This window comes from Coregonus lavaretus (genome assembly GCF_964263955.1).
Source record: "Coregonus lavaretus genome assembly, chromosome: 37".
In the NCBI taxonomy this organism is placed as follows: domain Eukaryota; kingdom Metazoa; phylum Chordata; class Actinopteri; order Salmoniformes; family Salmonidae; genus Coregonus; species Coregonus lavaretus.
The window spans coordinates 19,329,255-19,355,626 of NC_140024.1; the positions used below are offsets into that span (position 1 = coordinate 19,329,255).

General features: G+C 43.3%; 1 protein-coding gene across 1 annotated transcript; it reads right to left on the reverse strand.

Moving 5' to 3' along the window:
* Positions 1 to 530: 530 nt before the first annotated feature.
* Positions 531 to 25,149, reverse strand: lmo1 (LIM domain only 1). The gene is made up of 4 exons (XM_084154691.1): positions 24,243 to 25,149; positions 8,647 to 8,860; positions 2,835 to 2,960; positions 531 to 1,324 (listed from the first exon to the last, which is right to left on the reverse strand). Exons 1-4 carry the CDS (start codon positions 24,262 to 24,264, stop codon positions 1,219 to 1,221), a joined length of 468 nt encoding a protein of 155 aa, XP_084010817.1. The 5' UTR covers positions 24,265 to 25,149; the 3' UTR covers positions 531 to 1,218.
* Between the last annotated feature and the right edge of the window lie 1,223 nt (positions 25,150 to 26,372).

Here is a 26,372-nt window from a genome sequence, read left to right on the forward strand (position 1 = left end):
TCTTTTACTCATAATTCTCTCTTAAAGTGGACAGTGCCTTATTGTAGGGCTCAAACATTGCATCTTATGGAATGTCTCACATTTTTGGTTACTTTCTATCTGATAGACAGTTTCAGGTGATATTTTTTGCTAATACAGTATCAACTAATAAACTGTATCATGCAATTCCAGTATACCACACTGTATATACAATTCTATTTCATAATAAGATATGATGCAACCAAGTCTTGAGTTTTACTCCTTGCCTTCACCTCTCAGATAAATAGTGATGGTGCCACCAACCTAAATTGGTTATTGCAGCTCCACATCTAGTTAGAATAAACTCAAATGCAATGAGCATTTATTATCTATCTAATTTGTTATTTGCTGGTGCATTTCATTTCCGAGCCAATTCACACTCATAATCAGATGGCAATTAGCGAGGCATGATTCAGTGGGTGCAGACTCTCTCTCGCTCGCTCTCTGCGTTCTCATCCAAACACCACTTCTTTCACGACACCTGCACGCTCAGCTCAGTACAACAACACAGTCTGGAGAAGTCATTATTTTATTCCAAATAAAATCTTATTTAGTTCATTTGAAACAGCATTTCTAATTCCATCAGCACTCTTTGCAAAATGTAATAAAACTTCATTTTTTCCTCCATCACTTTTAAAAAAGAACTTCAAATATATTTTTTTCTCACAAGGCTTTTTTACAGCTCTGTGGTTTTGGAGAGATAATGATATAGCAACACATGGGCCAGCCTCCTCAAACAACTTTGGTTTTGGTATACGAACAAAAAAACTCACTATGAACATTTAAGAATCTTTAATTCACACTAGTAATAAAATTGCATTACATTTCATAAAATAAATGTTCCAGTTTATATATACAGAGAAAACTGACTGTACATACCCTCCAAGGAAACGTTCCCGAAAGGGGAAAATAATAAACAAACCCAAAACAAACATCACAAAAACATACAAGCAATACAGTGCTCAGCTAAGCAGGCACAACTGTACATCAAAACTTGTAACTGCTCAGTGTTGGGGTGGGAAGGGTAGGGGCTAAAAGTAGTACATTTACAATAGAGTCCTTATGGACTGATAAAGGGCTATTTAAAAAGTATTGCAGGCAAGCAGACAGACGCTCCTCTTTCCAAGTGCAGCAGAACATCCATGGCATCATGTGTAAGTACGGCGGGCCGAGGGTCCAGGTTGCTGCCACTGGGCCCGGCTATTGAACCTGCGTCTCAAAGCTGCCGTTCAGCTGGCCCTCCTCATAGTCCATCTGACACAGAATCATGTTGTTCTTAAGGAAAAACTTGTCCCCCACACAAAACCTGCCAGCCAGGAAAACACAAAGGCAAAGCATTACTAAAAAGGAGGACAACGTGGGGAGACAAAGGAGATTAGTAGCTGACAACATGACAGAGGTCTTTGTGTTGACGGGCTGATAAGGATAGCATTGCTCTGGGAGAAGAATGTGGTTGATTGAGATCAGCAGTTTAAGGCGATGGCCATTGCTGCTCTCTGGGCTTTGATTGTACCCATTTGGCGATGTCGCTTGTTTGCAAATGCCATTGTTCCTTGTGTGTGATTCAAAGGCCCCTCTGATGGTCACTGTGAAGGTGTGGCTTCAAATACGAGTAGATAAAAAAAAACTTTCATTTCAAAGCGTGCGGACAAGAGGACTGGCACCCAATGAAAGCACAGTCCCCTCCCAGGCTTGGCAAACAAGAAAAGCGCCACACCGGTTTCCAAGGAAACCCTGCCACAGGGCGAGCTTTCCATACGCCAGTTTGGGTGCCAACGTGCATGAATGTTTCTCTCTAGATTTCGAGTCAATTGAAGCAAAAACGCACACCCAAGTAGGCCCACTGATGTCCTTTTAAATGGTGGTGCTTATGTACTGTACGACACACAGCTCCATAGAAAGAATGAGTGAAGATAAGAGCAGCCATACTGATGGCAGGGCTGCTTATCAGGCTGGGCTACAGTAATGTGTTGGGCAGGCTGAGGGCTGGCAGAAGGGCCATGGCCGTGGTATCAGTGAGCCAGTAAAGCCTGGCCCCATGTGTGGCCCTGAGCAGAGTGGCTGCAGCCAGCATTCCCATACCCCAGCCAGGTGCTCACCATGGTTACTGACTCATCCCTGTGGAAGGTTAATGTGCTTGTGCGGTATGGATGGAGAGGGTTACAATACCCCATGTTTAGCAGAGTGTTCTCTGTGCTGCACTGTGGTATTGTTAAGGAATTGTTGCATTGTATTGTGAGGAGAGTATGTATGGATGTCATAGTGTAGAGCTCACAGGTGAGGAGCTGTCAGGACCTAGGACCGAGTGAATGTTTAATTCCACTACCCTGTAGTGTGGTACCCAAACTAGTGAGGCATGTTCCCGTAGAGTGGCCTCTTGGTGGTCTATTGCGGTGGCTTAAAGTGAACCTTTCAACTAAAGCATTGAGTGTTGTGAGTGTGATTAGCCTTGGCATTGGTCTGGCAGCTGTATCACTTTTGAATTTTGTTCCCCTCAAGCTTATAATCCCAGTTATTTCTAGTCACAAAACACAAACAAGGACAAACTAATGGCAGGGTCAACATAGAAAAGAATGAACAGAGCGTTGCTAATGCAATGCAGCACGTGTGCTTTCAAAATGGGAAGACAGATAAAATCAGGATTTACACAGACATGTCTGGGTTTAGTTTTACTGACCCCAAAACAGATCTGTCGCACCTCAAGAGACAGGTTTTTCGTTAAATGGCTAACTAGTTTGAGCTAATGGCCATTTCAGAACAGCGTTACATATTTGAAAAAGGCAATCTCTCGACACAGTTGTGATCTCTCTCCTTACCTCTGGTTACAAAGCTGACAGGCAAAACAGTCCAAATGGTAAACATTATCTCTGGCTCTCATCACCATTTCAAAGGCTGGGATCAGTTTACTGCAGGCAGCGCAGTTCCCTGTTGTACCAAAGAGCCTGGAAGAGACAGAGAGAGAATACAGACAAAGATTAACGTACCTTCCTTAGCCTTCATGCAACAGAGGAGTGAACAAAAAGTAAAGCCAAGAAAAAAACCACAGAAAGATGGTGAAAAACAGACAATTCCGAAAACATCTCATGTAATACACAAATCTATCTTGGCACACACTGGTATTTTTTGTTAATGAGGGTTACAAACCTAGATGTTAATTATTTGCTAATGATCTAATTAAAATGATCACATGGTTCTAATCCCCTTCTTCAAAGCCTTTCTCCTAGCACATAGTGAAAGCAATGAAAACAGGTCTGAGGCAACCAATTGAACTGTTGAAAGTTTTCTTATTTTAAAACCAAAGTACCTAATGAGACTTGCTCCAACCAAAGCCAGCTGGATTTTACACAAGAGGCTAAATTCTATAATGTAGTCAAAAGTTCAAAAGATTCCTGTTGCAAGGATACTGCCTCTATTCCCCTCACTCTCTCATTCAGAGACTGCCTGGGAGTCTACATGTTCGGCAGTACACTGAACAGACGCACAACTCACATTTCACTGCTGTTTGTTTAAGCTTATTAGATAGGAGGCAAACAATGAAGGTCACAAGCAGAGCAAGAGGCACTGGTGTAGATCTCATTCTCCTCAAAGCAAAGCAAAGGTAACTCCACTCCATCCTGCATGCCTCCAGTCACATTTACATTTTCATTTTCCAAGCGCCTGCCCTTATTTTTAATTTGAATCACAGATAGACTTGTGCATTCTGCAGGCAGGAAAAGGGGACAGCGCCACAGCTTTGCGAGAGGGGATCAGGCAGGCGACAGCAGATTGCCACTCTGACAGTATGTTAAACACTTTCCTAAAGTTGTGGGCTCAGAGCCTCAGACGGAGAGAATAGTCAAAAGTTGGTATCCCCTCTCCATATTAGTCTCTGTCGGTTGCTCTCCCCTTGTCACAGAAAACATCTATCCCTCCAGCAGACCCAGGGTCTAATTAGAGCACACTGCCCCATAGGAGAGGTGCTGGTGCCTTAGACTAGGAGAAAGAGAGCGAGATATACGAGGTGTTGAACAGACCCATTGTTAGAACTGGTTACTGTTCCAGTAAAGTGTGTTGATATAGACCTCTGGAATGCAGAGCTTTCCATGCCACCCAGACCAGGTGCTGCTGCTCAAACCCACTTGTTAAAATGATTGTTGTCAGGCTTTTAGATTTATTCTTTCCTCTTTAAAAAACCACAGATGAAACAGACCCAATAATGTATTCTGTATTGATTATGTTATTATCCCAAACAAATCAGCATAATTTCTAGCTCAAACTAAACCAGGCTATTATCATCTCTGTGGTCTGACTCAGACCTAGTCTGTCCTTCTGTGTGTGTGCTGACCTGCTACTTGACTGGCCCTGTGAATATGGATGCTTTATTATATGCAGTGTTGTATGCGTCCCAGGGGACATGTTAGTGATGTAAAGCCATCATGTAGGTTATGTTTCAGTGTTATGGTTGTGTGGGCCCTGGGCTCTGTGGTTGATATAGGGACTGCAGTGCACTTGGAGTAATGGACCGATACACTGTGCTGACCATTTAGTGGGAGGGCACTGTGGAATAGGGACTACAGAGACCAGCATGCATAGCACTAGGGAGAGCCGGGTGGGAATGAGAATCACAAAACCTTAAATGGCAATTCACCATACCATAGAGATTTGAGTTCTTTTAAGAATGATTACAAATCATAGACTATTTTCTGCTGAATTCCCACATATCGTAAATCGCATACTGTACTGTGTGACTGGTATTATCATTTTCTTGTCTGTTAGGATTAAGAAAAGTCACTATCCTCACAACTGGTATACAAATTATTTAGACATGAATACGATTTGTCCAGTTTGTCCATTCAAGTGCAGTATGAATGCTGCGGAAAATTTGAGGGCAGACTACATTGCCCCTCACTACAGCCAATCCTAGTTTGTTAAGAAGTCATAATTTTTTAGGCAGGGTTTGAAGCACAGAAAGGGCCCAGCTTAAAATAGAGTCTTCAGTGGTTAATTTAAGTGGATTAGAGGGTTACAAATACTCATTTGGAAGGTCAACCACAAACTGTGAGACACAATGGGATGGATTTTGAAGCTGTATAATGTAAGATAAAGTGAAACCAGCCATTACCATGGTGAGGCCGTTTAGTGGGACTTTCCAGTGAGGGTGCTGAAGGACTTTCATATTCTCTGTCTTAGAGTTGTGAAATGACCTGTCACAGCATATCTATTTCAATCCATACTGTATACAGTAAGAAAATGGCATACAGTGTGCTTGTAGAATAATTGAACTTAAATGTTTTACTTGATCTTCAACAGACTGCCATAGAAATAAATGCATATGACCAAAAATATGGCAGATTTAGCATGCCGTAAACTAGTGGTTCCCAACCAGGGGTACTAGGACCCCTGGGGGTACTTGGCCCATCCATAGGGGCTCCTTGAGAAGACTAATGAGACCATAGGCCTACTGGTAACATGCACATGGGGGGGGGGTACATCAGGGGTAATCCAAGCAGAGTCAAATTTAGTTGGTGGTACAGTAACCGAAAAAGGTTGGGAACCACTGCCGTAAACTCTTCACTGCCAAGATTGAGAGAAAAAACACCACAGCTTTAAGAGAGAAAATAACAAACAAAATAGTTTATACAGGAAGTCATTTTCCTCCACTGATGTTGGCTGGTTGAAACAAAATAAACTGGTATTAAAGTGGCTCTCCTCCATTGTTCCACTCCTTCTGTTATTGTGTGATTTAGTGTGGATCTGTAGAAACAGGTGTGCTTTCTTTAGCTGTTTGAACTTGCTGCTTCGCTAACTTCAAACTCTCCCCCTGCATGCCAGCATCATCTGCAGGTCTACTGTTTCATTGAGATTGAGCTCTTTACATTTACATTTCAGTCATTTAGCAGACGCTCTTATCCAGAGCGACTTACAGTTATATATATTTAATTTTTTCATACTGGCCCCCCGTGGGAATCGAACCCACAACCCTGGCGTTGTAAACGCCATGCTCTACCAACTGAGCTACAGCCGGCCATTCCCTCCCCTACCCTGGGCCAATCGTGCGCCGCCCCATGGGTCTCCCGGTCGCGGCCGGCTATGACAGAGCCTGGATACGAACCAGGATCTCTAGTGGCACAGCTAGCACTGCGATGCAGTGCCTTAGACCACTGCACCACTCGGGAGACTTCATGTCTTCTGCGCTGTTCTCTAAGCTCTTTAAGATTCACCGCTCCATGTACAGTTTGTCCCATTTCATAGAAAGGAGAGATACTGTATTAATGCATGTAAGGCGTGTTTTGACCTTCCTCAACAGTTCGGTCTTTGAAGGGGTAAAGCTTCCTGTATAGATTTTAAAATGTTGGCAGGAAAATTCTCTCTGGTGGGTGGCAGAGCAGTTTGACATACAAGAATACATCCACAGATAAACTGTCATCAAAACATCTTATTAATATCTACTTCCATCGCAGTGCCGTCGGTACTGCATAAGTTACAATGTCCATTAGCTTGAAAAAAAGTGGTTTTACATTTCAATTAAAAGCACTCTACTTTGATAAGTAGATGACTGATACAGTATGTTCCCCCTAAAATATTCAATAGTTAGAAGATAAAACGATTTCAGGCTTGGTGTCCGGGCGATCAAAAGCATGACTGGCTTGTCAACCTTCTTTGGCAAGGTCGCCAGATCCTGAGTCCCAGACAAAAATGAAACACCTAATTAATCTATTGTTCTCTGTGATAATGAAAGTGTGGCAAAACTGCTAATAAACCAACCCAGCCTTTTCCAACGGAGGGAATAGAATGTCAAGTGGATTCAGAAACTTCTGATGTGAGGTTTTAGAAGACGCTGCTGGCGGCCCAGGCAGGGGAGAGCAGGGGGAAGGGGGTGGAGGGGAAATTTGAGGGGGATGGGGGTGGGGGGGGTGCACAAGATGTTACCGGTGCTCCTGAGCTCCTGAAGGACGAACACAGACGGAGCTCCTATCATAATTAATGTGCGCATGGCAGGGCTCCAAACCCAGGGAAATAAAGAGTGTTTGATCCACCCTGGCTGCATGTCTCTAATGAACTGCAGCTCCATACAGGAGGATTCCATTCATTAATGGAGGTGAGGGGAAGCGTTCCTCTCTCCGTGCAGGACGGGGGCTCTGTGAGGGGATTACAAGGCCGTATGGAGCCTGCGTCACCTACTTTAAAACTCTAAACTCTAAAACGGTCTCTTCTCTCGCTGCTGAGAAAGGGAACGTTTTTAATTTGTTCCATAATAGAATTCATCTCAAACATCTCCAGTCATTAAGTGGCATGCATTTGTCTCAGGCTGAAGAGCAGACGAGTGGGCTGGATTTCATTAGGCCATCAGGGCCCAGGCAGAAACACAGAAAGCCCATCTCTCTCCCCCTCCTCTCTCTTACTCTACGTCTCTCTCCCTTGCTTTCTCCCTCTCACACTAGCCCCCTCTGCCCCTCATTTTCTTCCCTCCTCTTCACCTCTCTGCCCTAGTCTTGCTTTGAGTTTGCTTTCTGCAGAGTTGCCTGTCAGGCCAGTTAGCACCTTCTGGCCTGCGCCATAGGAACACATTTTCATCAGGGAGCTGATGTCCACGATAAGGCCTTCATAATGGGAGGAGAAATCAATCAGATGGAGGGAGGGAGAAGCCGGCCCTTTCAGGGGATCATATTTAACCATGTCAAAAGCGCCACTCTGGGCCTAATAATTTTTGCCTTCTCTTGTCATTTGCTGCGTTTATGATGACCTCATCTGCACCATCTGCCCCTTCCAGGGGCAGCAGCAGTCTTAGTGAACCTCTCACTGCATCTTAACAGCATTAACTCTGGGTGGGAGCTGATGGATGGTAATGGCTCCTCTCAACGCCCGGCCCCTAAGCCCCTCTCGGTTGGGACCTGCTGGTAGGGCACGGCGGGAGAGGGAGGCGAGAGACAGGGAGAGGCCAGGGGCAGCAAGGTCTCTAGGCTTGTCCCCAGGGGATGTTCTCAGGGATAAATGATAGGATCTTATTCGGAAGCCCCAGGGAATGAGACTTAACGCCCAGGAAATGATCATGTTTAATTTAGCAAGCAGATGGCAGGGGAGGTACAGGGGGAAAACATTGAGCCACAGACACTGAGGTTGACACTAGCCTGCCTGGAGTCTTCCCATAACACAACATGACCCAGCTTTACTGTTATTGAAACCAGGTCTTTACCGCGAGGGGAGAGTGCTGTGTTCATGTAAACAAGCAACAAAAAAATTGAAACAGAAAAAGAGCTAAAACGTGGAACTGGAAACTTTCCGCTCTGCCTTCCCAAGGCTTAAGATCAAGAGCCTGGGGAGAGTCAGCACATGAGCATAATGGGATTCAGGCTTAATTGACACACATCTAGTCAGCATCGATATCCTGTAATGAGGAACAAACAGGCGCTTGATCTACCAAAACAGCCTGGGAGGAAATGTCTTCTAAAAGCTTGAGAAAAAAAAACACAGGTTCACATACAAATGGACCCAAATGGAGAGCTCTAGTGAGAGGCAGGTTCATAGACATTCATGGTGGCTCTACGCTAGCGGTAGTGAGAGAGAGAGAGAGCATTTAATGACACAGCCCTGGGTGGGGCGCGGCCTTTCTGTTCTGTGAGTGGGGCGGCTGACTGTGGCTTCTCTTACCTCAGGTAGTCCCTGCGACAGAGGATGAGGTTGGCTTTCGTGTAGAGGGTGGAGCCCACCTCCCCCAGGCGACAGTCGCAGCATGCACATTTCAGACAGTCCTCGTGCCAGTATTTGTCCAGGGCCTTGAGCAGGTAGCGGTCTTTAATCTTGCGATTGCAGCCAGCGCACCCCTTCTGTTTCCCTTTGGGCTGGACGGAGAGCATCGGCACACCTGTAGCGATAAGGAGACAAACGGCGCGGCGTGATTCACTGCCCAGGAACACCAGTGACTTTTCATGTTCTCTTTTTGATAAGGCTGCTGCTGCAGCGTCTGGAGGCGGCGGAGCCTAACGAGAGAGAGGAGGGCCACAGTGCACTGCCTCTCTGCTTCATATGCATGAACATGAACAATCACACAGGTCACATTGGACTACATTCACTCCACTTGCTGCTCCCATTGGAACTGGGTAAATCACATGCAATGCAAGAGGGACATACTACGTAGGCAGGCCTACTGTTTTTTGAAGCTGTACTGGTAACAGAGTCACAGACAGGCCTCATGTTGCTTACCGTGGTATTTACAGCATGCTGTATATTATGTTAGTCACCTACCATTTCATCAGCGCTCATTGCTCTGAACTGTCCACAGCTGTAAAAGCTTCTCATGGGCTTTGTTTGGTATAGATTAACATTAACCTTTTAAAACGCCTCTGACCACAAGAACGCTGCTCGCAGACCCCAGTGAGATATGTTATGGCCTAAGTGCCTCTCAGCGTGCACTCACACAGACACACACACACACACTACGCTCGCTCGCTGCATTACAGCCTTTCCTTCTTTTACACTTATCTGTACTCATGTCAGCAACGAGCGAACCTGAGTAACCAAACCCGCAAATTGCCCCGCTGTCACGCAGGTCCCCTTTAAGTGTGCCTTTTAGCCTCCTAAAGGACAAATAAAGTCCATTTAATAACTGCACTAAACACTAATAGTCTACGTGTGGTTGACATTTGTGTTTGGACTAAAAGCCCCCCCTCAGGCCACTGCTGGTACAGAGGAAGTGGCAGGCGGCACCCCTCCGTAGCACTAACAGGTCTGCCACAGCTGAAAGCACAGGACAACAGCTCTTAAGACACTCTCTCACACACTGAGCTATTGATCTGTCTAATAGAACACACGGCGGCCACCGCTCGCCTCTCTGCTTTCAAAACACATTTCTCTAAAAAAAATGGACGCAGAATTTCATAGCTTTTTCCCCCCTGTAGCATTTCTATAACTTCAGTACATTTTCTAGATGTTTTGTCTTTATCCTCTGAGGTGATCTGTTGTTGAGGTGTTGTGTTCTAGTAAAGGCAGTTGCTATTGACCTACAGCATATATGACTGAGCGAGATGATGGCCGTTACAGGAGAGTACCGCTCTGTCCTCTGTAGTTGTATGGGGTTGTGTTTGGATGTCAGTGGTGTTGGGCAGCAACCCTGTAGTTTGACTGGAACCATAGTAGTAGTTATTTCCATGATAAACAGAGCCTCTGCTGGTAGCTAGGTAGTGTATCACCCAATGCCCCCGTTTCTCCTCTCTGAGCATGTGCATTTTCCCCCGCACTAAAACCTCATAGCACTTTGTCACAAAGTACTTTGTTTGTCTGAATACCTAAGCACATTTTCCTGTCTCCCTCTTTCTCGGTCACACACACACACACACACACACACACACACACCTTATTGGATCCAGATTTGTTCAGAAATTTCTGACCATCAGTAATACTGTGAATGTAATATAATTAGCATCTTCCCTTTTAAAATGAGGGAAAGGGAGAGCTTGTTAGTTAAATTGATGGCTTTGGTTTGTATGTGAATAAGAGCGCTGGTGGTATTCAGCCTTCATCCTATTTCTTTATCACAAGTGGAAAGGGGAGGCTAATTGGTCCAGCGCTGGTGATGGGAACCATCAATTAGTGTTCTGCCTACCCTCCAGCTCCCTCACCTCCTCCCTCCTCAAAACGGGCCCCTTGAAGCTGGTGCATTAGGATCACAAAACCCGCTATAAATACCAATGTTCAGTGTAAATGAAGGTAAAAAGCTTCAAATTGAAGCCACACTAGCTAAGGGTGGTCTGTTCTACCTGCATTTCATGGCTTGTTAGAGGATCTCTGCAGGTATGCCAACAGTGCTCGCCTGTCAGCCTTCCACAGAACTAAAAACAGTCTTAATGAGGAGAGAGAGAGTGCTGTGTGTGTGTGTGTGTGTGTGTGTGTGTGTGGTTTGTGCATGCGCATAGCAAAACAATCAGGTTTCCTCAATTCCCTCAGGGATCACACAAAAATCTTTCATTTGCCTTTTATGACAGCTAATTAGTTATTCTACTCAAAATCTTTGCTTTAAATAAGATAACTAATTATACACAAAGGTCGTTCCCCACCTCCAGAGAACCACTCGTAATTGGTTTAGACCACCGCCCCCCACATACCATCTACCCACCCTGTTACATAACCTGTGTGTTTTACATCAACTCTGCAAAGGAGGGGGTTTAACCCTTTCTATGGAATGACTGTACAGCATGTCCCCTGTTCCGGCCTCTTTGGAGCTCTCCCTATGTTGAGAGAGAGAGAGACATCCTAAACATCATGAATGTGGCAATGTTGTATTCCCTAACCCAGATTTGAAACTGCAGTGAGTCTGACACTCCTCCCCACCATGTACACAATACCCCCTTTATGGGCCTGAGAGAGCTGCCTGAACAGAGGAAAAGTCTCAGATACATGAGGAAGCCAGGATGCTTACTGCACAGATCCTGCTGTCTCAGGGAAGAAACACACGCTTGATGTCATCTACCAAAACAGCCTGTGGAAAATTGCCTTAGAGAAATTTCCAGTAGTAGCTACACTGCATGTAGCATTTCCTAAACAAAGAGTAGTGACAGAATAAATGATTGTATAAAGCAAATGTCAAGTCAACTTCCTTAATACCAGGAGAATTGTTTTTTTGCACCTGTCACCACACTTTGTACCATGTGAAATCCCTGAGTGGAACAGCGCCTCCCCAGCCTGCCGCCTCTCCGAGAACAAAAAGTTACATTATAAAAGGAAACGGCAGCAGCCGAAGAGGCAGCCTCCACTTAATCCAATCCATTTAACAGATCCAAGTGCCACTGACCTTCCCGTGTCATTTGGTGTCACAAAATAACATACCTCGCTAGATCATGATTCATATTCCAACAGGGGATGCCTTTTTTTTTTATTTTAAAGAGGGAGCTCTCGCCTTGCCAAATATTTTCCCTGAGAAATAAATTAATTTGCCATTAATACTTGGTGTAAGGGCTGTCATCTCAGTCTTTTTCACCCCTCTTCTTTTTTAAAGACCTTATCTCTTAAGAATATGTACAGTTCTGGTTTTTTTCTTCATTGAAACTGTCAGACCATGTACTTCCCATTATAGAGATAGCATCCGATTTCTATGTAAGCCCATTTCAAGATCAGTTTTTACCGCTATCTAAAAATAAAATCTATGTGGTAACCCTTTTGATGTATTTAAGGTTTTAAAAGGAAAATAAGCTGTTCGGTGCACTCGAGGAAACGTTTTAAAGCATTGAAATGCAATTATCACATCTGCATGGCACATCCTCAGATTAGACAAGGAGTGACGGAGAGAGAGAAAGAGGGGATGATTTGCCCTCCGATCCCTTTTTCTCCTTCTCATATCATACGTGTGCTTGCACACTAATCTGTTAAATAAGCGCACGTCTGAATAGAAATGTGCTGCGTACCTTACAGTACACCACTACCCGGAGGGCGGGGTCACTCTCTGGAATTAAATACATTTGATCAATTAGGTGGTGACACCTTGATGTGACGCAGGCTCCCTAGGTTCCTGCAGAGGGAAGGGGATTGAATAGCATCACTCAGACAGCGTCTTGCCTCTGGGGGGAGGCTAGGTTGAGTGGACCTCATCGCTGGAGCCCGTATAATTACTGCTCTCAGCTCACTGCAGTAAATAAGAGACTGGTAACCGCAATGACAGATGCTGAGAGATGCCCCGAGAAATTACATGCTACATTACTAACAACTGCATTCAACTGAAACAACTGTGTTCATCATCTCCTCTGTGACTCACTGACTCCTGCAGAAGACATCAGACAGACACACATTAAATCAGGCACTATGAATCTATACACTGATTCCTGTTTAAGCATTTCCCAGTAAGGATATGATTGTTTCTAAAGCCTATCTCCAACAGATCAACTCTGTATGGGAAAATTAACCATGCTCTCTTGGACAGCATTTAAATTCAGTAATTATAATCTAATGTTTATTATTAAGTATTTCTTTCTACTATGTTGAGAGTGGGAAAAATGAACTCCTAGATTCTGGGTTGGTAAAAGCAATTTGCAGTCCTGTTGGTGTAGCCTAACCATTTGAGCTCCTTAGCCAGTGGTGGCGTTGCTCAAGTAGAATTTTCGGTGAATATTGCAGTGGCTTGGAAGAGGCTGGAGCTGTAAACCCAGGCTTTTGTGTTCCCGCTCTCACTGTAAACGCTGTGGCCATGGCAATCCAGAGTAGAATGTTGTCCCAGACAGGGCCGAGGCAGCCGCCACGGAGGTTAATGGGGATCTCAGGCAGATGTCCTGCCATTGTCTGCATGAATCAGCCCCTTTCAATCAGTTCACATCATTACTGTAATTGAGCCTGTAGACACCCATTCTCCTCTATTGCCAAGACAAAACACAAGACATCTGGTCATAATATCAGCTGGAATATAGGCCAGCTGAAAGCAGACAAATGAGTGCATTCAAAATGATAAGCATAATCAAGCCTGCTCTTTCTTTGTATGATTCATATTACCCTCCTCAGTTGGAGCATATCACTCCAAGACAGAAAAAACGACACATGCGGTAGTCGTTCACAGGCCCATGCAGTCAATCATACCTTATTTTATATTCAGCATGTTTCAGACTAGTCCTGTGGGTTCTGTCTGGGTGTGATCTCTTACAGTATAGTACAGCCTCATTTCCAGACGGTTGTGTTATGAATGCTTGGGTCTGTGAGAAGTGCTTGCTGGGCTTGCATGCTCTGAGTATGACATAATTAACACCCCCAGTAAGTGGGGTAGAGCAGGGCCTGGTGCCGATGAGGGGTCTGTTCATTAACGAGATGCACTCTGGCAAACTTTGCAGCTTGCTGCGGCTAATAAGCCCCGGTGAAACGGAGCCCAGCCGTCCCTTGCATTGACCCTGGCCCTGCCTGGGATAAGGGAGAGTTTTGTCTCCTGAAATAATTGCTCTTTTCACATGTTACAAGTGTCCTGACCCCCGTGGTCGGCAGCCACTTTCCCCACCATAATTACTCCTGATCCGCTCCAAATGAGGCGACCGCATTAGGGCTGCAATAACACTGGCCCGGCTTCAAGCGCGGTGTGGGGCGTCTCAGCAGAGTGGCCTGGAACAGGGCTGCCTTTTCTCCAGGCCGCCAGTCATTTCCATCACGTCAGAGGTGTATTTCTTACACTTGAAGTTAGCATGGGCCCTTTTCTGTGGAGGCAGGGATGCTTACAGCACGATTTGTTAGCTCCTGGTGGCCATAACTCACTGTGGTTTGCCTGCAGAAACAATCCCAATTAACGGATAACTTCATTAGGGTGTTTTTTCCAAACTTTCACCCCCTATTATTTTTAATTTATTCACATGGGGTTAATTAAAAGAAATGTATCACAGAGATATGCAACAGCTTTCTAATTAAATTCATTACTGCTTATTTTGAGACGAGAAACTGGCAGGGTTTCCAAGTTATTACAGAAGGCAACTTGTTCCAACACTTGGTTGTTCGCGAGCATGGTGAGATGACAGCTTTGGAAGGGGTGCTGTCGACAGCCCTCACTCAAAAGAGAGAGAGAATAAAATAGAGAAACGCCCATCGCTCCTAACCCTCATTATGCAGGGTTAGCTCCAAGAACTTCTGAAGAAAGATCAGGGGAACAATCTGAGGCTTGATGGAGAGAGAGAGAGAAAAGGGGGAGGTGTTTGACCTAGTGCTCAGTTAGGCTAGGTCTCTGAGCCTGCTGCTAACTCAACCTCTAGAAGCTACCTTGATAAGCTACCTTTGAATGGCGGCAGGTACCCTGGTGGTTAAGAGCGTTGGCCCAGTAACCAAAAGGGTCACTGGTTCGAATCCCAGAGCCAGCAAGGTGGAAAAATCTGTCTTTCTGCCCTTGAGCAAGGCAGTTAACCCCCAACAACTGATCCCCAGTGCCGATGACATGGACGTTGATTAAGGCAGCCCGCCCACACCTCTCGAATTCAGAGGGGTTGGGTTAAATGCGGAAGACACATTTTGGTTGAATGCATTCAGTTGTGCGACTGACTAGGTATCCCCCTTTCCCCTATTAGCCTTCTGCTAAATCAACCTCTTTTATCATGCAAACTCACCCTCTGTTAGGCTAGTTCTCTGAATCGGCTAACTCAATGTCCGTTAGGCTAGGATAGCCTGCTGCTAACTGAGCCTCTTTCAGGCTAGCTCTGAGCCAACTACCTCAACACAGTTCCATTAGGGTGACTGCCAGCGAAGCTGTCAATAACCCGGATGATGAATGCATCTTCATACGTGTGAATTCAATTCATTTTTTCACAGATTGCATTAGCATTTGAATAAGGCGATAAATCCATCTATTCTCCAACCAGATCTTTTCAGAGTTTGATAAAGGGGACAATCTTATCTGCCACTTCATGATTCCTGGCAAAATGTAACCATTAGCACTGTCACAGACGCTTTCCACCATCCGGCACGGAATAATGCCCAAACACATTTTAGCCCACATTAAAAATGCATTCAGGAGGCATAAATGTAGCCTCTAAAGTTTGTCACTCCCAAGGTCAGGAAGTGATGTATGAAATTCCCACTCCCCTGCAATTACAGCACACTTATTATTTCAAAGGATATGCCAGGAGACAGGTGTGCCATTCAGGGTCTGCAGTGAGTCGAAAATGGAGGGAAAAAAGAACCCCACACTGTGGTGCACCATGTGGGGCGTTTAATGTTGAATAATGCGAATTCACCACAGGGGGCAGTTGTTTGGGGGAACAGGCCTCCAACATCATTTAGGCAGCACTCTCTCCTACACCATGGCTCTGTCTCCTTATGGGGTCAATAATGAGGCAGGTTGGATGCACGGCAGGAGAGTAGGGCCTCAAAGGCCCCTGAATCTGGGGTTGTATGGGGAACCAAGCCAGGGTGGTCACCATTCACATAGTTCACACACTGATGATAGGGTTTGCATTAGGCAGGGCCCTTGACCTACTGCGGTGGTGATGTGTTTACAGGCTAGTAATGCTGTAGCAGTTATTGCTTGATGATATTAGCGTCTCCATATTTCTTTATAATAGGCAATGTTTCATCACAGTAGACGTCTTAGATGTGTTACGCCTGCCATTCTGGTATTTATTCTTCAATGCCATGTTTAAAACCCTAGCACAACTCTTGGGTTAAATGAAATGGCTACTCCATTATTGGGTTGACTAGTCCAGGGGAATCTGTCACATGTCGGTGTGATGGGGACAGAAAAACCTTGCCTGCAAGAGGGGATGCGTGCGCATGCGTTTGTGTGCATCCGTGTATGTCTGTGCGTATGTGTGTGTAGGCGAATGGACGCAGGGGGTTATTATGTTCTACACTCAGTTACCAATTTCAATTAAAGCCGACCACAATAGTAAGTGAGCATGGATCTCAGCTGCCACTCACGTCTAATGGATCAAACTGTGGTTGTGTAGGCGAACTCATTGTCAGCAATGATTAAATCCTCATCTTCAATACCCGCTGCCCAATCTCTCCGCTTTCAGGAGGGGAAAATAAACCTGCAATCACAGCCTTTAATTAGTTATTCAACATTTGATTTATTGAAGGTCAACCAATCGGAGATTGGTTGGTTCTCAGCAAGTTGCCTCCCATTTAATGGACAGCACTCTATGCTGTTTGCTATTTGTCTCTGTTATGTTTTAAGTGGCATTGCCCTCCAATTCTATGTAGACTGGTGTACTGTATAGGTTTTTTTATGTCTGAAGTGCTTGACTTGAATACATTCATGTGACATATTGTTTTGGCCAACAATAGTCACTTATAGGGTTTCCATTTATAAGGATTAGTATCACAGCCTTTAAGAGTACTTGAAAGTGAAAAAGCTTTTGTTGCCTGAACAGAAAATAAAAGGATATCTGCCTTTAAGATCTTAAGTACTTCTGTTGGAAGTGGTTGTTCTTGTTTTTTTAGCCTGTCCTCTACTCACTGCATGCCTCCTCCTTATCCTTCAGAATTTACGTAAAATGTGAGGCAGCCAGAATTGCTGCACATCTTTCATTATGAAAATGGTATCAGTACAGCAACACCTTTAAAGGAGCAAGTCTGAAGGGTTACCGTTTTCAGAAGCTAAAATGTCCCAAAACATTAAAGCACCTCCCTCATCAGAATGGCAAATTGAACTCACATCCTCAACTGAGAAGCAGTACCTGAGCCATAATTGAGTCACCACACACGCAAACACCAACACACACACTCCACCCAGGGTTCAATAATCCCTAGCAGCTTCCTGGGAAAACTGAGATCTCCCTGGAAGAGAGAAATACAGTGGAGTTAATGAGTGCCTCCAAAGGCCTCCACCCCTACTGAGCAAAACACACACACATCCTTCAGCATCCACTGCTTTCCATCTACAGCAAGTAAACAACATGAACCAATACATATCATGGGACTATTTCAGGAGGGATTATACAAGGTCTTGCAGTTAATAGGCATAACGGCAGATCAATTTGTTTCAAAATGGAAATGTGCATGCATAAACAGACACTGGTACAATTATGCCGCAGTATTCAATTTCCACATAAATTATTCTTTACGGCGATCACTAGCTCATTTAAAACATTCAACAAAACAACAGCATTCCTTTTGTATGTCTAAATAGCTTTCAAATCCTATTTCGGCCTCTTTTCACTGCATTGTAAACCAACAACCTGTTACTGTAAAGTCCCCAAGGAAAGAGAGGTTGTCACAGTGACAATACTGTACAAGACAACATTTACCAGTAAACTTAACACAGCAAAACCAATGTACTGGTAACATATCACAAGCTTCGCGTTCAAACTCTTTTAGAGACCGATTTAAAGGTAAAAAACAAGATCATAGCGGCGCTGTCTTTTCAAAGTTAAATAGTGCCTGAAATGAACACTGCAGAATGCCCAAGTGAAACCAGAGAGAGGATGGGAAGGGAGACAGAGGCAAATAGGACAATAAATACATGTGAGAAGAGCTGTAATGACATGGAGAAGAGTGTGACAACCAGCTTTAGCATGGCAGAGATGTGTGTTTTCGTAATGAAGTATGTATGTATGTATGTATGTATGTATGTATGTATGTATGTATGTATGTATGTATGTATGTATGTATGTGTGTGTCTCAATGCCTGTGTGTATCTGTGCAAGAGCAGTCCACCTCAGACGAGGTATCTCAGCCTGGCAGTGATTCCTGCTACAACCAGACGAGTCAGGAGAATAGTATATACTTTAAAGACCAGAGGAAAGTCAATTAAAAACCACCCAGTGTAAAATCTGGAACTGTATAGCCTCTCTCAGCAGAGCATACACTGTCTGTACTATTAGGCTCCCAGGAGCAAACCCACAGATATGGACCATCACAATCACTCCTGCTGCAGGTCTACTTCAGACACCATCAAGGAGATTTCAAAAGACCAGAATGTGATGCAGAATAACATTACTTGTGTATGAATCAAAAGGTCAGTAAGGTCATGGGTGTGAGTCAGAGAGAGAGTGTTCTACTGCATGTATGACTGGGGCATTACCTCTGTCTGAACACTGAGCGTGTCTGTATTACCTCTGTCTGAACACTGAGCGTGTACTAGAATGGACATGAACCTTCTTATGATGGGATAAAGGTCAGCCATTTTGGTAAGGGAGTTGGTCAAACATGGTTTGCCAGCGCTGTGATAAGATAGTGTAAAATAATGCATTTGAAGAATGTATCTGCACTGTATGTTTGTTAGCTTGCTAGCCATCCAGTTTTAGAGGAATGATTCCATTCATTTTTCAAATTAACTGCCAATATTCCATTCAAACAATACAGTCAATCCACAGCCATACACTGGCTGAAATCAGTTGATGATAGGGCTTAGACAATTTGTAAATGCAACAAGTACTGATATTGTATCCTATAATAGCCTTCACAGCTTTCCAAGAAAACTAAAATTGAGACATTTATGGTTTGTTTACATTTACACTGAGTGTACAAAACATTAGGAACACCTGCTTTTTCCATGACAAACTGACAAGGTGAATCCAGGTGAAAGCTATGATACCTTATTGATGTCACTTGTTAAATCCACTTCAAATCAGTGTAGATGAAGGGGAGGAGACAGATTAAAGAATTATTTTTAAGACTTGAGACATGGATTTTGTATGTGTGCCATTCAGCGGGTGAATGGGCAAGACAAAATATTTAAGTGCCTTTGGTAGGTGCCAGGTGCACCGGTTTGAGTGTGTCAAGAACTGCAACGCTGCTGGGTTTTTCACGCTCAACAGTTTCCTGTGTGTATCAAGAATGGTCCACCACCCAAAGGACATCCAGCCAACTTGACACAACTGTGGGAAGAATTGGAGTCGACATAGGCCAGCATCCCAGTGGAATACTTTCACACCTTGTAGAGTCCATGCCTCGACAAATTGAGGCTGTTCTGAGGGCAAAAGGGGGTGCAACGCAATATTAGGAAGGTGTTCCTAATGTTTTGTACACAGTGTATTTTAGAGGCTATTTATACAGAAATGTGGTATAAAACCTGTATAAACTTTATAATTATATGACAATATTTTAGGTTGACAATAATTCCATTACACAACTTCTGATATATCACATGCCTTACTTTTATTGTCCTGCATAAGTAAAATCAGGATTATGCCTCTACTGCCATTCATTCCAATTAGACTGGTTTGGATTTCTACCCGACCAATATGGCTGCCATTTTCACCCCATTCTGGAACTTTGGGAGTTTATGACATAGCCCTTCTAGCAATTTAATAAGATCTCTATGGTCTGAATGTTGAGCATGTCTGCATTCATCTCAGGACTCAAGGTGAGAGATAAGGTTGATTTGAGATGTTATAAATGTGGTCCTCTGTAGCTCAGCTGGTAGAGCACGGCGCTTGTAACGCCAAGGTAGTGGGTTCGATCCCCGGGACCACCCATACACAAAAAATGTATGCACGCATGACTGTAAGTCGCTTTGGATAAAAGCGTCTGCTAAATGGCATATTATATTATTATATTATTATAAAAGTTGGTCTAAAATGATCATTCATCTAAATGGTTTTCTGTGTAACGTTGGAGTGATGGAGTAGGCGTCCTCAGAGCTTTAGAGAATTCGTGTTTACTGACATCGCTTTGCAGCACACTATTTTCAATAAAACAGAGGTGGATGTGGTGAAGTGCAGGTCGAGATGAATTACTAAGGACAACGGAAACATAGACATTGTCAGTCTTTCTCCCATGATGCATAGGGAAAATGGATCTTAGTTGTGAGAAGATGGAAGATAACGTGAGAGCATGTGGCCTCTGGATATGATAAAAGGATGCTTGAAGAGCTCAGGAGTGCATCACTGAGTTAGTGTGCCACCCTGATGAGAGTAGCCATTTGCACCAGAAGAAGGTGGGTGCACTAGTATCTTGCTTACACGTGTCTCTCAGTCCCCATTCAGCCTTTTGAGCTCCACTGAAATGATGGGAAATGATATGCATCTTCTGCAGTCGCTGATGTGGAACACTCAAGTCTGATAGGGATCTGGTTTGGGATGGGAGACATCATTGGGTCTGGTGAGAACTGTGCGTATGTAAGATCATAGTAGATCACACTGAATCAAGCACTCACTGTTTAAAATGATGAAATTGATTTACTGACTTCAAATTCAGTATGTTGGATGTGAATATCTTTGTTGAACTGTCGTGTTGCATATTGAACAGATAGAGAGAACAGTTATAGAAGTATATGCATAGAGGGCACAAGAAGTGAGTGAGAGGTGTGAATTTGTGGGGTGTTTTCCATGCCTATGTCACATTGGAGTTCTTACATTGTAATTGAGTTATAACTGTTTGTTGTATGAATGATATGATATCCCTTTGTAAACTGTACATGGCCTGTTTGTCCGTATGAGCCATTGCAAAATGAGTCTTCCATTAGTGATAATAATGAATCATTCAGGTTTCCAACAGTAGAATGGCAAGACATATTTGACCAAGCAAGGTTTATCAGACAGTTGCCCACTGATACGTCAGTGATATCCCCACTGGACTGGGAAAGTATTCAAGTGAAAGAGAAGAGACGTGTTACATTAAGGAAGCAGGTGGCAGCAGGTGATAAACCATCTTAATAACTAGATGTGACCACACAATATGAAATGTTGAAATAACTTGTAACATTGTTTAGAGCCCAGGGCAAAGGAAGCAGATGCAATTTCAATATTTGAAATTGGCAAGTTTAATTTAGAGTAAGAACAAGCCAATAAGCTGAGAGAATAGCAAATACAAGAGAGAAAATTACATTCCTGAGGAAAAAAAGTGAAACGACTTAAGAAATGTATGAAAGTAATCTCCAACTGGAAATTAGAAATCAACCCGCAGAAAGGAATAACAGAAAAGAAATATTACTGTCCACTTTCTAAATCAATATGACATTGCTACAAGACAGAATTACCATGGTAACTCCGGTAAAGAATGAAGCAATTCTTATTATTTCAAAATAAAAATCGGAGCCTGAAGCCCAAGTTTTATTACAGTAGCCGACAGATCACGTCTCTGTATTCATTTGAAACATTGCTTTTCAATCACATGCTTTATGAATGTACAAATTTCATTGGACAGGCTGCTCGAGGGGTCGTAAATTAAAGTGCAAAGGTAACCAAGAATTTATCATCAGGTTTGAGGATTGGAGGTTCTCTTCAGCCCAGGTTCTTAGAAAGCCCAGTGGTGCGAATGATCAGCCAAAGACATGTCTACAATGAGGACCCAATTATTTCTGCTGCAGCTGATAGTTCCTAATACCTTGAAGGAAAGAAAATGGCTGAATTGCTTTTTTCCACTAGAATTAGAAGTCAATTGGAAACTTTATATTAGAGGGCAAAAATAAAACGTTCACCTGGAATATTTGGGGCAGGTGGTGCCATTCATTTCTAGAGACATCCATATTAAGAAATGTCAGGATGTGGTGCTTCAGAATACCAGATGTACTGTCTTTTCAGACTGGGTTAATCTGTCAATACAGATTTTTTGGGGGTAGTATAGTTAGCTAGGAACATAATGTCTGAGGTGGAGAGACAGCCTAGTTGATATTCATGACCCACTTGGTATAGCACTACATGTTCGTGATACGAGCAGGTGGTTCCAGTCCACCATCACTGTTTTCACATTTAATGCCAACACACACAACATAGCTCATACATTGGGAAATGGTAAAGACCTTTAATCCAATCAATTCCATTACAACTCTAAGTAACCAGTTATTACACTGGAGCTAGAAGTCAATGTGAAGTTGAGCCTTGTAGTAGGTCAAAAAATTCATGTAAAATGTGTGTGTTTAAAAATAGGTGGAGAGGGAATTGATTTGTATCCTACTTTCTCAAAAGAGATTTGAAAAGTGGGAAACAAGATGAGCTTTTCTCTAAAAGAGAGAGCGCTGCCTGGTTATGTCCCTAGATCGTTGTGAGGCATCAGACCTCCTAGAGACTTCACACATATTCACAAGTTTAGCACTGTTAAAGCCAAAGGGTTTCAATAAAACTCTGGCTGTCACAGACTCAACATCTCTGTGTTCTTTTTCCCTAAGAAAAAATGCCCTCATGAGAATAAGTTTCCAACTGATGTGATTTAAGGCAGAAAACAAGATCTTAAAAGCTGCATGGTGGTCTTATCACATTACTGCAGGCTAATATATGCCAAATGTAAGAAGTATGCTGAACTGCCAAGTAGCCTACCTACACAGCCAATTGCCTTATGCACAGTAGGCTAAATGGCTTTATGCTTAGTATGGACACTGTAAAATGTAGGCAATGTATCCTCTGAGCCAATGGATCACTGACAGCCTGCTCTAGCTATGGGAGAGCACAGATCCAAGCAGTTCTTTCCCCATCCCTGCCAAAATGCCAGCGCAGTTTGTCGGCCCCAGCAAGCAAAGGGTGAAGCTTTTAGGCAATGAGCAGCAGGTGATCTCAGCTTTTCTGCAAGTCCTAATGCTCCTAAAAGCCACTCTCCCTGGTTCTGTAATTGGGCATCAGTAGTTAATGTAGTATTGACTGCATTACATGCTCCTGTGCATCCTTTCCCACTAATGCCATTTGCATCACCTTGTACATTTACCATATTGCTTAGCCAATAGCTGTTAAAAGCATCTGAATCATATAGGGAACTTTTAGTAAGACAGACATCTAAAGGATACAATTTACAGTTGAGTTAATCTGGGTACATTAGCACAACATGGATTCAGCTAGACAGACCAATTTATGTTTCTACGGCAATCCCTTTATTGGTTTTTAGATGGGTAAGTGAAAGGATGCTCGGCTAAGAGATACGAAATATCAATTTTCAAACATAAATAATGGGTGGCAAATGCAAGCCATTACTTTTGGACAAAAAAGCCTCTGGCTAAAACCAAATGTGTGATGACAGTATTCTCTGCTAGATGACAAGAATAGCCTATTTTAGGTCCTAGAAGGCTGTGAGAGAATGTATTAAGTAGCCTACCTATTAAGAATACAGACCTCTTCATACATCAGCTATACATCAGCTACACAAGTGATATAAAAAACTACTTTGGATAGCACTTTTACACAAACTGATAACAGAAGTTAAGTGATCCAGTTTCACAACAGTTTCTTCCAAGTTTGAGGTTTTTGGTTAGCTTAATCTTTTTATATGCGTTGTATGAATTATGCTACTAAGTATCAACTTACACACAAAATAGGACGCCAAGAGAGACAGGTTTGCTCTAAAGTAAAAATTAATGGGATTACTTGCTCATTAACCTTTCAAAATAGACAGGTATTGCATTAGGAAAGGAAACTGTCATCCCTATTGCATAGTGCTATCCATAATTTGCAATCAAGTTAAAAGCACTCGATGTCATCTCCCATCCTGTGCTGATGTCAAAGAGCTGCTTCGGTAACTTCAGAGGATGCGAGGAGCACTTTAGGCAGAGGGAAAGTGGGACCATGTTTACAGCCGCGTTGTGTTGCTACGGTTGCAATGCCCATCATGTGAACAATCATTTATAAACATAAAGCTCCAAATTGCAGAAGACATGTAGTTTTTCAGCAATAAATTAGGCGTATGTGTATGTGCGTGCTGAGAACTTCTAATGGATGTTGGAAGTAAAATGAGCAAGGTTCTTCACGACAAAAAAACGCAAATAATTATCACCGGGTATCCAAATAAAAGTCTACTAGACGTGTGTCTTTCGTAGGAAGGGGAATGTGGGTTAACTTATATCCTGAGGTAGGCTAGGTTATCTACCTAGTACAAAAACAAACACTGTTCCAATGTGATATCCAGATGAAATACCCATCGTCGGGGGTGTTACTCACTCTCTTCCTTGTCCAACACCATCGTCCTGAGATACGAGGAGTCCGGCTCCAGACGATCCGTTCTCGGCTCCAGCAGGCTTCACCAGTCGGTGTGCGCAAGGCTTCTCTTAGAAATGAGATTTGAAACAGCGACCGAATCGTCCTTATGTGTTTTAGCAAGCTGAAATTGCACGAACGCTTGGCTTGTATCTGGTTTAGTAACGGAAACCTTTGTAACATGAACGCGGGGTTGAACGTTATTCTAGGCTATTGATAATATAATTTATCGGTGAAAGAAAGAGCGGTCCCCGCGCTCAGTTTGCTCTTGCTAAACACAGAAAATTGCCTATCCGGACTAAACTGCAACTGCAATTTACACCGGTAAAACAATGATGGTTGATCTTCGTAAATTCCATACGAAAACAAAGAATGGAAAGCAGTACAATCTACTGAATCTGTAACTGTACTCGTATCAAACGCTTAGACTAGACGACAGAGCCCTCCGCGCTGTGAAATTCTCTCCCCGTTCTCATTTGCACCGAAACTGTAACTATATTCAAGAAATCCAATTCCAGACCTGACAACTGCTAAAAGCATACTCACACTGCCTTTCTCTCCCAATTTATGTGCTGCGCCCGCTCCTGCTACTGAATAAGTGCGCGCAGTTCCCAGAGACCCTCAGATTCCCCTGTTAATTAAATCAATTCATTATGCTCAGATCTGATTAGCAGCCCTTCCCCCTCTTTGAATCAATTATTCAATACACAAACATAATTGCTTGTGCCAGAGGTGTCTAAGTATTAGCTTATTTAACTCCAAGGACACTAATTACCCCTAGGGCAAGGGAACTTTTCTCATTAATTCTGACAAAACACAAAAGCACAGCGAAGGGAAAGTGTGCGTGCGTGTGTCCCGGTGTGTGTGGTGTGCGCGCTCGGGTGTGATTGGTCTGTCTGTGAGTGCATGTGCATGCGTCAGTGTGCGTGCGTGTGTGAGTGATAGTGCCAGCGTGCGTGCATTTTATATGTCCGTGCTTGCGTGCGCGTGTGTGAGTGTGTTTGAGAGAGAGAGAGAGAGAGAGAGAGAGAGAGAGCGGGAAAGAGCAAGAGAGAGAGACAGAGACAAACAGACAGTTTTACTACGCAAGGTTTTTAATATTGCGCACTATACGTACTCTCCATTATTTTCAGGATAGAATAGAAATCGCATATCTAATTGTATTTATCTGTATATTTCTGGGAATATAACTGCGGTGATTAGTGTGTGGTCCAGACCCACTTATCATACATAGATAAACAGTCATTTTATAAGAGACAGCACAACAGATGGGCTGCGTTTTGATTAGTGGGTAGATAGGGGGTTCCGTTTCGAATCTGCTAATTTAATTGTTGGCTGTTATTGCCAAAAAGAAAGTGTTGCTGCTGCTTCATGGTGGAACCTTAAATAGCAGTACTTTCACTTGCATTGCGGAGGCTGCTAACCAATTAAGGGGGCGATCAAACCAAGATTAGCCATTTAGAGTGGAGTATGCTAAAACAATACTGGATTGTCAGCAGGCTTTATCTGCCTATGGTTTAGGCTCAGTCTGCCTTTACTTTTTGTTTTATTACAATGTAATTCATTACTGATGGGAAATGATATACCCATTATAGCTTGACCACCTGCAGTATCTGTTCTGATTCGGGAAGCCTACCTTCTTTCCGTATAGGTGAAATAGAAGTGATCTACAGTGAAAATGACGTGGTAAAGCACTTTGAATGTGATAACATTGTGGATGGCTTGTGGTGTGTACCTTTATTGGAAGCCCATAGCTATATTTAAATTACATCGTGTGGAAATGATCCTGTAATTTGTGTGTTTGAGATGGATTGTGTTTCATCAACTGCACTCACATAATCATGTATTACAGATATTACATGACTCCTGTGAATTCTACAGTGGTTTTCCTCCAAAGAGCGCTAGACTGTAGTGAACACGGGGAGATATTGCATTGCCCCTGAAATCAATGGCCTGATCCCTCTGTCACTGGCTCCCTGGTTGACATGCTCGACTTTTCATCTTCGCAGTCCTATAGATTGATGACTTATGACCGAGAATGTATGTTTGCTGACCTCTAGCAAAAGTGAATGACACATAATTAATCCAATCACA